This window comes from Petromyzon marinus, chromosome 3 (genome assembly GCF_048934315.1).
Source record: "Petromyzon marinus isolate PM22_M1 ecotype Great Lakes invasive population chromosome 3, UKy_Petmar_22M1.pri1.0, whole genome shotgun sequence".
In the NCBI taxonomy this organism is placed as follows: Eukaryota; Metazoa; Chordata; class Hyperoartia; order Petromyzontiformes; family Petromyzontidae; genus Petromyzon; species Petromyzon marinus.
The window spans coordinates 9,793,887-9,806,560 of record NC_133669.1 but is presented as its reverse complement, the minus strand read 5'-3'; the positions used below and the strand labels follow the sequence as shown (position 1 = coordinate 9,806,560).

The 12,674-nt window shown below is 53.4% G+C and overlaps 1 protein-coding gene across 2 annotated transcripts in view; it reads left to right on the top strand.

Annotated features, from left to right (window-relative positions):
• The window catches only part of LOC116953254 (protocadherin-17-like), a 47,739-nt gene that overhangs the window by 22,953 nt on the left and 12,112 nt on the right, over positions 1-12,674 (top strand). For both annotated transcript variants that reach the window (XM_032973304.2, XM_032973314.2), the window contains 4 exons: positions 1,846-3,556; positions 5,299-5,558; positions 11,358-11,413; positions 12,323-12,465. In XM_032973304.2, the coding sequence (XP_032829195.2) occupies positions 1,846-3,556; positions 5,299-5,558; positions 11,358-11,413; positions 12,323-12,465 (2,170 nt within the window). The remainder of the gene's footprint in view (positions 1-1,845; positions 3,557-5,298; positions 5,559-11,357; positions 11,414-12,322; positions 12,466-12,674) is intronic.

The window sequence follows — 12,674 nt, the reverse complement described above, 5'->3', positions numbered from 1 at the left end:
ACCAACAACAGGCAGCAGCATCATCAACATCAAGACGCACCGGCATTGTTAGCACCAACAACAGGCAGCAGCATCATCAACATCAAGCCACACCGGCATTGTTAGCACCAACAACAGGCAGCAGCATCATCAACATCAAGGCGCACCGGCATTGTTACCACCAACAACAGGCAGCAGCATCATCAACATCAAGCCACACCGGCATTGTTAGCACCAACAACAGGCAGCAGCATCATCAACATCAAGACGCACCGGCATTGTTAGCACCAACAACAGGCAGCAGCAGCAGCGGCATCACCATGTACCGACATCGTTACCGGTATCACTCACCATCATCACCCGCAACACCACCGACATCATCATCATCATCAATACGCACCGTTACGATCAACAATAAGCAGTAGCAGCATCATCAATACTCATCGACATTGTTACCAACAGCATCATCATCAACAGCTAGTGGTGGTGGTTATGATGCTGTATATGGCCCTCTGTGTACAAATCTTTGACAATCCACGGCTGGATAAAGGCCTCCCCATGCCACGTCAGTCATCGGGGTTGTTTGACCATACTTCACCTCGCTGGCCAGTGCAGGTTGGTGAAGGGGTGGGGGGGGGGAACCCAGGACCAGTTCAGATACCACTCACCACTGATGTTATCTGTGGCCAGGAATCGAACTCCGGTTGCTGGGTTCATAGCGCAATACGATAGCCACCGCAACACCGCTACACTGTTCTATCAATCTTGGGTTCTCAGATTTCATTTCGATTGGCACAAACACCAACACTCAAATCCCGAGTGGCTGCTCCATCAGCATCTGTGCAAGCCCATTAAACTTAAACTGAAGTAAAATTTGACATGCTCACAGCACAACATACATGCACGTTATATACACAAAGACATACAAACGTCTATATATGCACACAAACTCAATACATGTATTATATACACAAAGATAAAGACCCCCCCCCCTCCCACCCCGTATAGCTCATAGCAGTGCTATGAGTGAGCACCTATGAAGGCCTGCACAGCACACAAGGGGTTGGGTAGCCAGCACCACACCTGGTCGCCTTTGTCTCCCGAGTGGCAATGTTTACACAACTCAACCAAGTACTCATTTGAGGCTCAGTCGACCTATATACACACAGCACACACATTCACACTCATACGGCGAGGTACATAACGAAGACAAAGATCCTCCGTAGGCAGACTGTTGGGGAAAATGCTGTTAGGGAGCAACTTATGACGGCCGGCACAGCGCTCCAGCGGGTGGTGTGGTCGACACAGTGCCCAGCCACCTTGTTCCTCCCCCAGTGCGTTGCACACTCGAAATGAAGGACGTGGGCAGGTGCTCCAAATCGAGGACAAACACATTTATTGTGGTTCATCTGCAAAATGCAACAGCACGTGGTGTCACACACAGCAATCCGCAACCGAGTCGCCATTAACCACGTGACTGGTGAACACGTCCGGTTAATCAAAGGTCCAACTCAGTCATCACATGCTGGTGTACACACGTGCATTGATGTACTGCACAGCACATAAGGACTTATTAAAAGAGTGGTCCATTCCTAATGTGCCACAGGTGCTAATCTGTCGCACCGCAGCAGCTGCACATTTAAGCTTGAGGAGGCCTTCGAACAGCTCAGGGAGGCCCTCAATCTGGAGTGGACTGACCATAGCAATGACGATGAAACGTAAGATCGGACCCTCTAGGTCAAGTGTAGACTGCGCAACAGCCGAGGTGTCCGGCAGAAGCAAGAAAGGACGCGGTGTCGGGATGTGGTGGCATCAACAGCCTTGTGGTGACCTTTGGACCTTGGCTTTGACCCCTCCTCTCCACAGATCATGCCTCTGGCTCGCAGCACGGGCCCAGGGGAGCCGGTTTCGGTGTCGGAGGGGGCGCCGCCCGGCACGCTGCTCGCGCTCATTCGCGCCACCGACCGCGACTCGGGCCCCAACGGGCAGGTGACGTGCACCCTCGCTGACACCGCCCCCCCACTCTTCTCCTCCTCTTCGTCATCGCCAACGACGGTCATGACGGCGGCGACGATGCCGATGCGGCTCCCGTTTGAGCTGCGCCCGTCAGGCGACGACTGGACGCTGGTCACCTCTGGGCCGCTTGACCGCGAGAGCCTCGTAGGCCTCGCCACTGGCTCCGCCGCTGCCGCCACCGGTGCCGGCACCGGTGGACCGTACCACCACCACCAGCACCACCAGCAGCAGCTGCAGCAGCAGCAGCAGCAGCCGCCGCTGCACACGCCGGCGCTCATCAACCTCACGGTGGTGGCGACGGACGGCGGCGATCCGCCGTTGTCATCCACCGCGACCTTTTCGGTACGCCTCGCCGACGTCAACGACAATGCCCCGCGCTTCTCGCGCCCCTCTTACGTGTTCCGCGTTGGCGAGAACAACATCCCCGGCGCCTACCTGGGCTCGGTGAGCGCCAGCGATCCCGACGAGGGCGCCAACGCGGCCGTCTCCTACTCGCTGGTGGAGGCCACGCTGGACGGCATGCCGGCCTTCACCTACGTGTCCGTGAACCCGGCGAGCGGCGCGGTGTATGCGCTGCGCAGCTTCGACCGCGGCCGCCGCCGCCGGCTGCTGTTCGGCGTGGCGGCGAGCGACGGAGGTCACCCGCGGCTCTCGGCCACCGCCGCCGTCACCGTGCTCGTGGTGGGCGACGGCGCCGTCGACGACGGCGGTGACCGCGCGGCGCCCGAGTTCGTGTCGCCCGACATGGGCGCCAACCGCAGCGCCGTGGTGAGCGCGCGGGCAGGGCTGCCCGCGGGTTCGCTTGTCCTGCGCCTGCGCGCCCGCGATCCCGACGGCTTCGACGACGTTGACGGCGTGGACGAAAGCGTCGCCGGGGCAGGGGCCGGCGGAGGCGAGGGGGGCGCCTCCGACGTCGTGGGCACCAGCTCGGGGCTGCGCTACGCCATCGCGGCGGGGAACGAGGCGCGCTGGTTCCGCGTGGACCCTCGCCTGGGCGACGTGAGGGCGGCGCGCGACCTCCCGCGTCGCGCCGCGCGGTTCCGCCTCCTCGTCACTGCCACGGACTGCGGCGCCGGCTGCGACGCCGCCTCCACCTCTGCCGCCGCTGTCTCCGACTCCTCGGCGCCCGCGGTGACGTCCACGGCCACCGTGACCGTGCTCGTGTCCGACCCCGAGGCAGGGCCTGACGCTGGAGTAGGCGACGCTGGCGGAGAGGGCGACCACCGGATTTATGAAGACGGCGGTGGCGTCGGCGTCGGCATCGGTGGTGTTGGCGGCGCCGGCGCCGGCGGTCGGGGCGGCACCGGCGACGACGACGGGGGCAGGGCCTTCGCCACGTCATTTGTGATCATCGCGGCGCTGGGCGCGGTGTCGTTCGCGCTGCTCATGGCGATGGTGGCCATCGCGCTGCGCTGCAAGCACCACAAGGCGCGGCCGCCCGCGGACGGACACAGCAAGCGCGAGAGGAGGCGCGAGCGGAGGCGGGAGCGTGAGCGGAGGCGCGAGCGGGAGAGGGACGTCGGGGCGTGTGAGAAGCCCGTCACGCCACCACTGGGACGAGGTGGGTGAACGTGCAGACACAGCGGCGCAGGGAGTGGCGGTGTAGTACATGAGCCGGGTTCTAGATATCATCATCATTATCATCATTACCACAACTATAGCATGACACCTGGAGAGGTGAGGGAGCTTTGTTTTGGTGGAGCTGACGGTAAGGCCCCTGAGCTCCTGGTTCAACAACAGAGTATGCTTTTCATAATGGGCAGCAATTACCAGGTCAACAGCAAGCAATAAATGGTTGACCACAAAGCAGTTATCTCTTGACCACCTCCAAGTATCTGTCATCATCATTATCGTCCATGACCCATCCACTGCTGGATGAAGTCCTCTCCAACCCATGACACCTTTCGTAATATATACATGAATTGTAATTATACGCACCCTGGTTTAATTATTAGCTGCCGCTCATTCGTCACGGGTCAGTACCCATGTGACCGCAAACACGACCGACCGTAAGTAAACCGATTACTTTATGAAGCAGCAAACAAGACGAACGCATTCCATGTCTTCACCCTCATTCTTCGAAGGTAAAAACGATATGTTTCGATATCACATCCGAATGTCCGTGTGTGTTTGCATTTATTCAAATGCATATTTGATTAACATTTCACCGCGGGTTTTTTTGTTGCTATTAAGAATAGTTTTAATTCAAGGGGGGGGGAAATGTTGGTGGTGCACGGTGCTCAGTGAAAAATGCTCGAGGGTCAACGGTGGTGGCGCGCCGGTCCAGAGAGGTCACGGGAGCTGCCGCTCTTGGCCACCGGACCCAGGCGGGGCGGAGACATTCGTCACGTGCGCTGCCACTGGTGGCCTCTTCGAGGATCCTTTTTGTGTGACCCTGCCGGGGGGGCTGTGTGGTTGATCATACCCAGCGCCGCCTCCACCATATTGTCGCCCGAGTAATCGAGAGCGAACGGAGTGCAACCACGCCCCGAGGACTCTTCACTTGCAGACACGTGTGCTAGTCCCGCTGTTTTTGGCCTTCAAAACGAGGGTCATCGTTTAGAAAAACTTGCTTGTTGAGCCAACAGTTTGTAATTCGCGAGCTGGCGTCGCACGTCAATTCCTGTTATAGAAGATGCCCGGAATGTCTTTCGTGTGTGATGTATATTTCAAGATATGATCGAATTTACTTAATTTATCTGCTCCAGCGAGTGCTTGCCAGCACTTCACATCTCTTGGCTTAGTTCTGAGACTGGATCTTTGACGTAGCATATGATACATGTTTGCGCGTCTCTCCTTAATCTCTTTCGATGCACCTCGGGCTCTGTTCTTTCATCACCAATAATTATCTATGTTCTTGATTTCAGTTAGGATTCAGGTTTGAGAAGAAAAACACAGATGTAAATTGATATAATTATAATTAAGTATCGTTGAGAATATGTGTATAGGTAATAATACTATGAAGCACACTCAAAAGAAATCTAAAATTTACAAACCCCATTGGCCACATGGACTTCTGGCAGCATTAGTTTAATACGAGAAAACTCTGTAACGCTGCGGTGTCTTATCAGCAGATTAGGGCTTGCGAGATGCCGACGATGTGAAAGAAGTTGATGATGTGAACCATTCCGATGATGCGGACGATATGGATGACGCGACGACGTAGACAACACTGACGATGATGATGCTGCTGCTAGTGCAGGTGACTTGCATGACGCCGACAACGTTTACGATGTCGACGACGTGACGCGACGATCCGGACGTTTGCGGCGCTGACCACAGCGGCGCCGTGCGTGCACGCAGAGCCCAGTGTGTACCGCTCGCTACTACCGTCGGAGCTGACCATGACGCGGCAGGCGGACGAGGCCACCGTCCCGTGCAAGGACGTGGAGGAGGAGGGCGGCGGCGGCGGCGGCGGCAGTGGAGGAGGAGGAGGCGCCGGCGGGGGCACGGGGGGGCCAGGCGCGGGCGAGCGCAGGGCCTCCGTCTACGCCGTCCGCACCGACGGCGCCGCGTGCGGGAGCCGCCAGCCGGACCTCCTGCCTGTGGGACCTGAGCAAGCGGTACCGCCATAAGCAAAGACAAAGATCCTCCTCGTTTAGTCTGTAACAGACTGTTGTGGCAAGTGCAGTTAGCGAGCGCATATGATGGCCGGCATGGCATACGAGGCAGGTGGGTGGCCAGCACTACGCCTGGCCGCCTTTGTCTCTCCAATGTGGATGTGTACACACGGCACCAGGTACTTATTTAAGGCCGAGTCGACCTAGGCGAGGTCCACCCACGACCGGTTGACGTATTCGTCACCATGTTGGCTTTGAGTGGGAATCGAACTCGGGTCGCATTGCGCTGTGCTAACCACTGCCCCACTGCTACCCACACCGGCAAAAACAAACACAAAACCCACGGCCATACACTCGTTCACGTAAACACACACATGGGCGGCAAATGGCGCAAGCCTATGGATGGTACAGGCGTCGAGGTGGTATAAGGTTGCATGGAATATCGCAACCAAGTAATCATGCAACATTTGGCCAACAGTGGCATATGGTTGAAACGGTTGGACCAACGTTGGACCAACGTTCCAATGTTTGTGCTGGTGGGCTACATGACGTGATGTTACGACATCACAGAGCATCATGACATCATAGGGTCTCTACACGTTAGATAACCGATCAGGCCTTCTCTTCTCTAGTCCACTCATCTCTCTAATTTATGTCGTTTTCATCTCACCAAGCTGTGCCTCTTTACATCTAATTGAGCCATACCTCTAGCATAGGCAATCCCCAGAGCCTTTGTGGACCTTTGGGCAGCCAATGGTAGAACCCTGAAGAATCGGGATATGGGCAGGACAGGGGTCATGTAACTGCACCATGTGCCCATTTAATATTGAGTTAACCTCACGACACGTGTGAGTGCGTTTGTGTGAACGTGTGTGAGGACCTGTGTGTGTGTGTTTATGTATTTGTATGGATGTTGGTACGAGTACCTGGTGTGGTGTGTAAGCATCGCACCATCACCGGGAAGACAAAGACGTCTGGGCGTGTTTCTGGCCACACCACTCCATCGTGCACCGTGTCGGCTGACATAGGTGCTCGCCAACAGCACTTGCCTGAACAACCTGTTGAGGATATGCGGGGGATCTTTTTCCTTGTGTGGGTATATATGGGTATGCAACTCTGTATGGGTATCGTGTGTTTGTGTGTGTTTACATGTACATTGTTGGCGACAAAGGTGTTGCTCGTGAATTTTTCAGAGACAAAACAAGTCCTCTCAGTGTCGGAGACGGAGAGGCGATAAGCGATATTGATGAACTGGGAGTAAAGTGGCCTCGTGGCAGCTTAGCGTTTAATAATGAATCACCTGGTAAATAGCGGAAGACAGACCCGTCCACATCAGAGGCACATTAAGACGTTCCCATAACAGGAGAAGCTGGGCGTGCCGGGAAGTTCATAACGGCCGTGTCAGAGACAATGATCAGCACTGCGTGAGATCCTGGGTTCGAATCCTAGGTCTGGGCGTCAGAATCTCAAAGGGATCTCATAATAATGGACGTTTCAGAGACACTATCCAGCGTTACTGAGGTCCTGGATTCAAGCCCTTGTTCATAATAGCTGTGTCAGAGACACTGAACAAAACCATCCCAAGGTTGCCTTATATTATGAAAACAACAACTCACAACATAAGAAAGTGGCTTTTGTAGCCCGTGGAGCGGTGGCACAGTGGTTAGCACATTGCATTATAAACTCAACAACCTGATTTCAATTCCTGCCCAAGGTTAACATTACTAGTGAGTGGTATCTGAATCGGTCCTGGGTGTCCACTTTCACCAACCCGTACTAACTATACGTGATCAAGTATAGATACAGTAGATGTGATCCATGGTCTTATAGATTATAAGACCATGGATGACGACACCGATCCACAGATCATGGATCACATGATCTATCAATGCTCATGACACCGGCGATTCACAGACCATGGATCACATGATCTAACACTACCCACGACACCGATCCACAGATCAATGGATCACATGATCCATCAATGTTCACGACACCGGCGATTCACAGACCATGGATCACATGATCTAACACTACCCACGACACCGATCCACAGATCAATGGATCACATGATCCATCAATGCTCACGACACCGGCGATTCACAGACCATGGATCACATGATCTAACACTACCCACGACACCGATCCACAGATCAATGGATCACATGATCCATCAATGCTCACGACACCGGCGATTCACAGACCATGGATTACATGGTCCATCACTGCTCACGACACCGACGACTCACATCATGGATCAGATCACTCAACACTGCCCACACTGGCGATTCCCGGACAATATCACCGAGATCCACCGAGCTTCCGGAGACTACTGAGTGGCACAATAACTTCGATATCCACACACAGCGTTGCAAATGTCACCTTGCCAGACGAAAGAAGATGATAGGAATCCATTGCTGTGCTGCAAAATTTCCCGGCCATCTCACAGCCCCACGCCTACAACATGCGGGTACTAAGCAGCCTCACAGCTGCTTTAGCTTCTGAGATCCGATCAGATTGGGTGCGTTCGGATTGCTGTGATCGTAGGATTTGGGGGTTTCATGCTTTCTTAGTTTTCCTGAACGATCTTAAACTTGGTAGCGTTTTGGAAGCCTTTGTGTGAGCTCGAAAACTCTACCTGATGAACTCTGCCATAAAACGCTCTGTCCGAATCCCGGAGATATTAGGAAAGCCATTTTTCCATATTTGCGGATGACTCTTCCTTTACGACGAAAGCGGAAATTTAATTTGTCCATGGCAACTTTCGTGACAGGAAATGTATGTTTTTACTTAACACTGATTTATGTCTGTGCACTGTTTTCAAATCCTCTTGTGACGCCGTTGTTTTTGCTCCAATTTTTATTCGTTCCGTTGCTTCATTTTATTTTGTTTTGCTCTTTGTTATCTTAGCGACGCAGGTCACTCTTGAAAATGAGACCGGCCTATCCTGGCCTTTTGAGTTCTCACCAGCTGGTTAAACAACAAAAAAACAACTTGGGGGGGGGGAGGCCTTTAGCAGTGGATCGATCGTGGCCGATCGGTGATCACGACATTTTAATTGATCCACGTATTGGCCTAAAATAAATACGTTTGGAACATATTATATTATGAAAACAATGCGTTCATTACAATATTGTTGACTTTTGGTGATTAATTAGTCTAATTGTCCTTACCTACTTTTGTTTATTTTCAAAAAAATAATTTCTGTATTATTTATTATTATTAGTTTATTACCTTATGGAGAACCACTTAACCGTAGTCTCACAGCGCGAGTCGTCGCAGCGCCGCGTTGCCGCGTGGTAATTGCCGTTTACTTGCGCAAATTTCCCTCCCAGCAGCAAGATTTATCGCCGGTGCTGAAGCGGTGTGGTCCAGTGGCGGAGATTAATTCACGTTTCCCGATGCTTAATTCGTTGTCAGAGTAACGGCACTGCCTCCTGCATCTCCTCCTCCCTCCTCCTGGACTCCCTCCTCATGCACATTCTGTACGTCCTCCTCCTCCAACTTCAACTTGCACCTCCTCTTGCTCATCGTTCTCCTCGTTCTCCTGCTCCTCCGACGACAGCTCGAGTTCCTCGTGCACATCTTCCACCGCCTGCATCTCGTCCTCAACCTCCGCTGCTCATCCACTTTCTCGTACACCTTCTCAACACCCACCGGATAGATCCACCTCATCCTCATCGGTCATTGAGCCATAAATGAGTTATGTACCTGGTGCAGCGTGTAAACATCAGCACTGGGGAGACAACGGTAGTCGGGCGCCGTTCTGACCACACCAGGCCCCTTGTGTGCTGTGCCAGCCTTAATGGGCGCTCGCTAACAGCCCATGCCTCAAAAGTCTGCTTAAAGGCTATTACAGGGGATCTTTCACTTTATTGTGGGCACATGTGCAGCTGGGTGAATGTGTTAGCAGTGATGGTGTGAGCAGTGTGGGTATGGCTGTGTCTGAGCAGTGATGGTGTGAGTAGTGTGAGTGTCGTTGTGTGTGTGTTAGCAGTTGTGGAGAGAGTGGAGAGTTTCCCATACCTGGGCAGTGTGCTCATGAACCGCTCCAGTTTGACAGCAGAGGTCTCACTCCGAATCAGGCGAGCGGTATTATCTTTTCATCGGCTGCGTAACGCAGTGTGGAAGCTACCTGGTCTGTCGCTCCGCACTAAGCTTCAGGTTTTCTCGGTCACAGTCATTCCCTCCCTTCTCTACGCTTGCGAAACGTGGACCCCCCTAATGGAACATTTTCGCCAGTTAGAAACATTTAGGGTGGCCTGCCTACGAACCATCCTGGGTTTAACCAGGCTGGATTGTGTGAGGAGCTCACAAATCCTTGAAGGATCTGGACAAAGTCCCATCGGTGAGCTCCTCCAGCAGGCAAGGCTGTGTAGCCCGCATGCCCAGCCACCGCATGTCTAAACAGCTTTTGTTCGGCCGGATCGAGGGATTCTAAACGGGCGCGGCACGTGCTAGAGAAGAGATGAAGTGATGTGGTACAGGAGGATGTGGAGCTGAGTGGACTTGCCGATGACTGGTACCAGCGGTGTCAAGATCGGCCTCTGTGGAGGAGGCTCGTGAAGGATGCTACTGGGCAGTTGGAGGCAGTCGCCCTCCAACAACAACGGAGAGCGGAGGAGCGACGCTCACAACAACGAGCGGAGCGCCGGGTGGCTAAAGCACAGCAGGTTGGCACAGTAGGGGGCACAGGTGGTGCATCAGCCAGTCATCTCAGTCATCTAAGTCAGTCTACCCGTGGCACTTGGGTCTGCCCCGTGACCTCCTGCCAGCGGGCGTTCGACACTTCACGTGGCCTCAAGGTGCACATGGCCTGGCACAAGCGTCGTGGTAACGTCACCGCCACTTAGTGGCGAATGGCAGTTGTTGTTGTTGTGGCTGTGTGCATGTGGCTGTGTGCGTGTGGCTGTGTGCGTGTGTTAGCAGTGATGGTGCGAGCAGAGTGCGTGTGTGTTTCACTGGTCCAGCAAAAACAGATCGTACACTGGCGCGTGCGTCATAATTGGCCTAACGAGCTGCAGTGCTCCGCGCTAATTGACGTTTAATTAAAGATGCTGGGAAGAGCTTTAATTCTCCCACCCATGGGGACCAGGTGAGAAAGGCCCCAGCATCTGAATAATTTAATTTGATTTATTTATCATAACAATGCATTAAACTGAGAAGAGGTTTTCCTCTTTTGTCTGGCGCCAAAACAGGTGTTAAGATGTTAAAACACCAAACTGAAACCTTTTACAAGGAATCACGTCTGCATTAACCACAATACTTGTGGTCAGAATGCAAACAAAAAACATACTCTGATAATATATGCATTGTCCTTGAAACTGATTGGTCCACACCAGAGACAGCTTTCTTTTGAGCTTCGTCTCAAAACGGTTTTATACCAGAGGACGCCTTTTGGAGTATGTTTTTTTTTGCATTCTGACCGCAAGTATTGTGGTTAATGCAGACACGAATCCTTGTAAAATGTTTCAATTTGGTGTTTTAACATCTCAACACCTGTTTTGTTACCAGAAAAAAGGGGAAAACCTATTCTCATGTTTTGGTCCTGGCAAAGGAGGTCCTATGAAGTGCATTAAACTGTTCATTCAACTGAGATGGATCTTCCCTAGTTAAGATTTCGCATAATTGCCATAACCCAGCACACGTGTATCAGCTCGTAGACAGGTAACAACATTTCAGTCACCAAAGACTCTGATTAGCTTATGAACTTAAATCACCTGATTGGGCCCGAGACTACATGTTAAACTGCCCTCGACTCTGTTGAGTAACTGACTGGTCACATGTTACGATTTTTTTCAGAGGACTCACAAGTACCTGGACCCAGGGGCTTTGGGGGCCCGAAATCCTCCACGCAGGTACGCACTGTGCACGCAGGTACGCACTGTGCACGCAGGTACGCACTGTGCACGCAGGTACGCACTGTGCACGCAGGTACGCACTGTGCACACAGGTACGCACGGGAGGGAGAAGGGGGGGTGAAGGAAAAAGGGAGGGTGGAGGTGGGGGCACCTGTGCGTGGGTGAGGTTGAAGTCAGAGCTCCTGGCGCGGCAGCAGCTCCTCGTGGCTGCTCCGTCTCGGTCACGGCGCCGCCCTCCGGCACGGCGATGGTGACGGCGCTCTGCGCCGTGTAGAGGCGGTGCGCGATCACCAGCGTGGTTTTTGCCAACGCTTCGGTCAATGTGGCCACTTTTAATCATCCCCAATAGTAACGCGATAGTAACGAAATGGTGTGCAAGAGCTTTGGTCATATTGGAGCATCTTTAATGAGCGTTATCGTGTCCTAAAATTATGATTAGGTAACAAATGAACTCAAGGAAAACAATAATAGAAAAAGACAAAAAATTAGGGAGGGCCAGTAGCCCCCTATCCCAATCCTCCCAGTTGCCCTCCAACAACAGCGAAGGGCAGAGAGCAAGGCTCACAACAAGAGGAGTGCCGGGCAGCTAAAACACAGCAAGTTGGCAAAGTAGGGGGCACAGATAGTGTATCTGCCAGTCATCTCAGTCAATCAACCCATGGCACCTGGGTCTGTCCCGTGACTTCCTGCTAATGAGCCTTCAACAAATCACGTGGTCTCAAAGTGCACATGGCCACTTAGTGGCGAATGGCTGTTGTTGTTGATGACGATGGTGTCGGCGATGGTGATTATTTGTACATCAGGGCGGACGTGCACTGACCTTGGTAATGTTGATTATGCCTTCGATGTTGAGAGGACTGGTGATGGTAGTGGTGATTGTGATGGTGATAATGATGATGTGTACAGCGAGGCAGACAGGCTGAGCTTCAAGGACAGCGGACACGGGGACAGCGACACGGGCGCGGACAGTGACGCGGACACGGCGCGGGGGTCGCTCAGCGAAGCCGACGGCCCCACGCACGGCCCGCCCTGCACACACGGGCCACACGGTACACACGGAGGCACACACGGAGACACACAGGGGGACACACAGGGGGACACACACGGGGCCATACATGGGGGCCACATGGGGAGACACCCGGGAGACACACCAGGGCCACACGAGGGACACATAGGTGGTGGGGCACACGCATCACACATTACACACGAGACACAGGGGACACGTGCAACACGCAGAACGCACACAGGACACGAACCC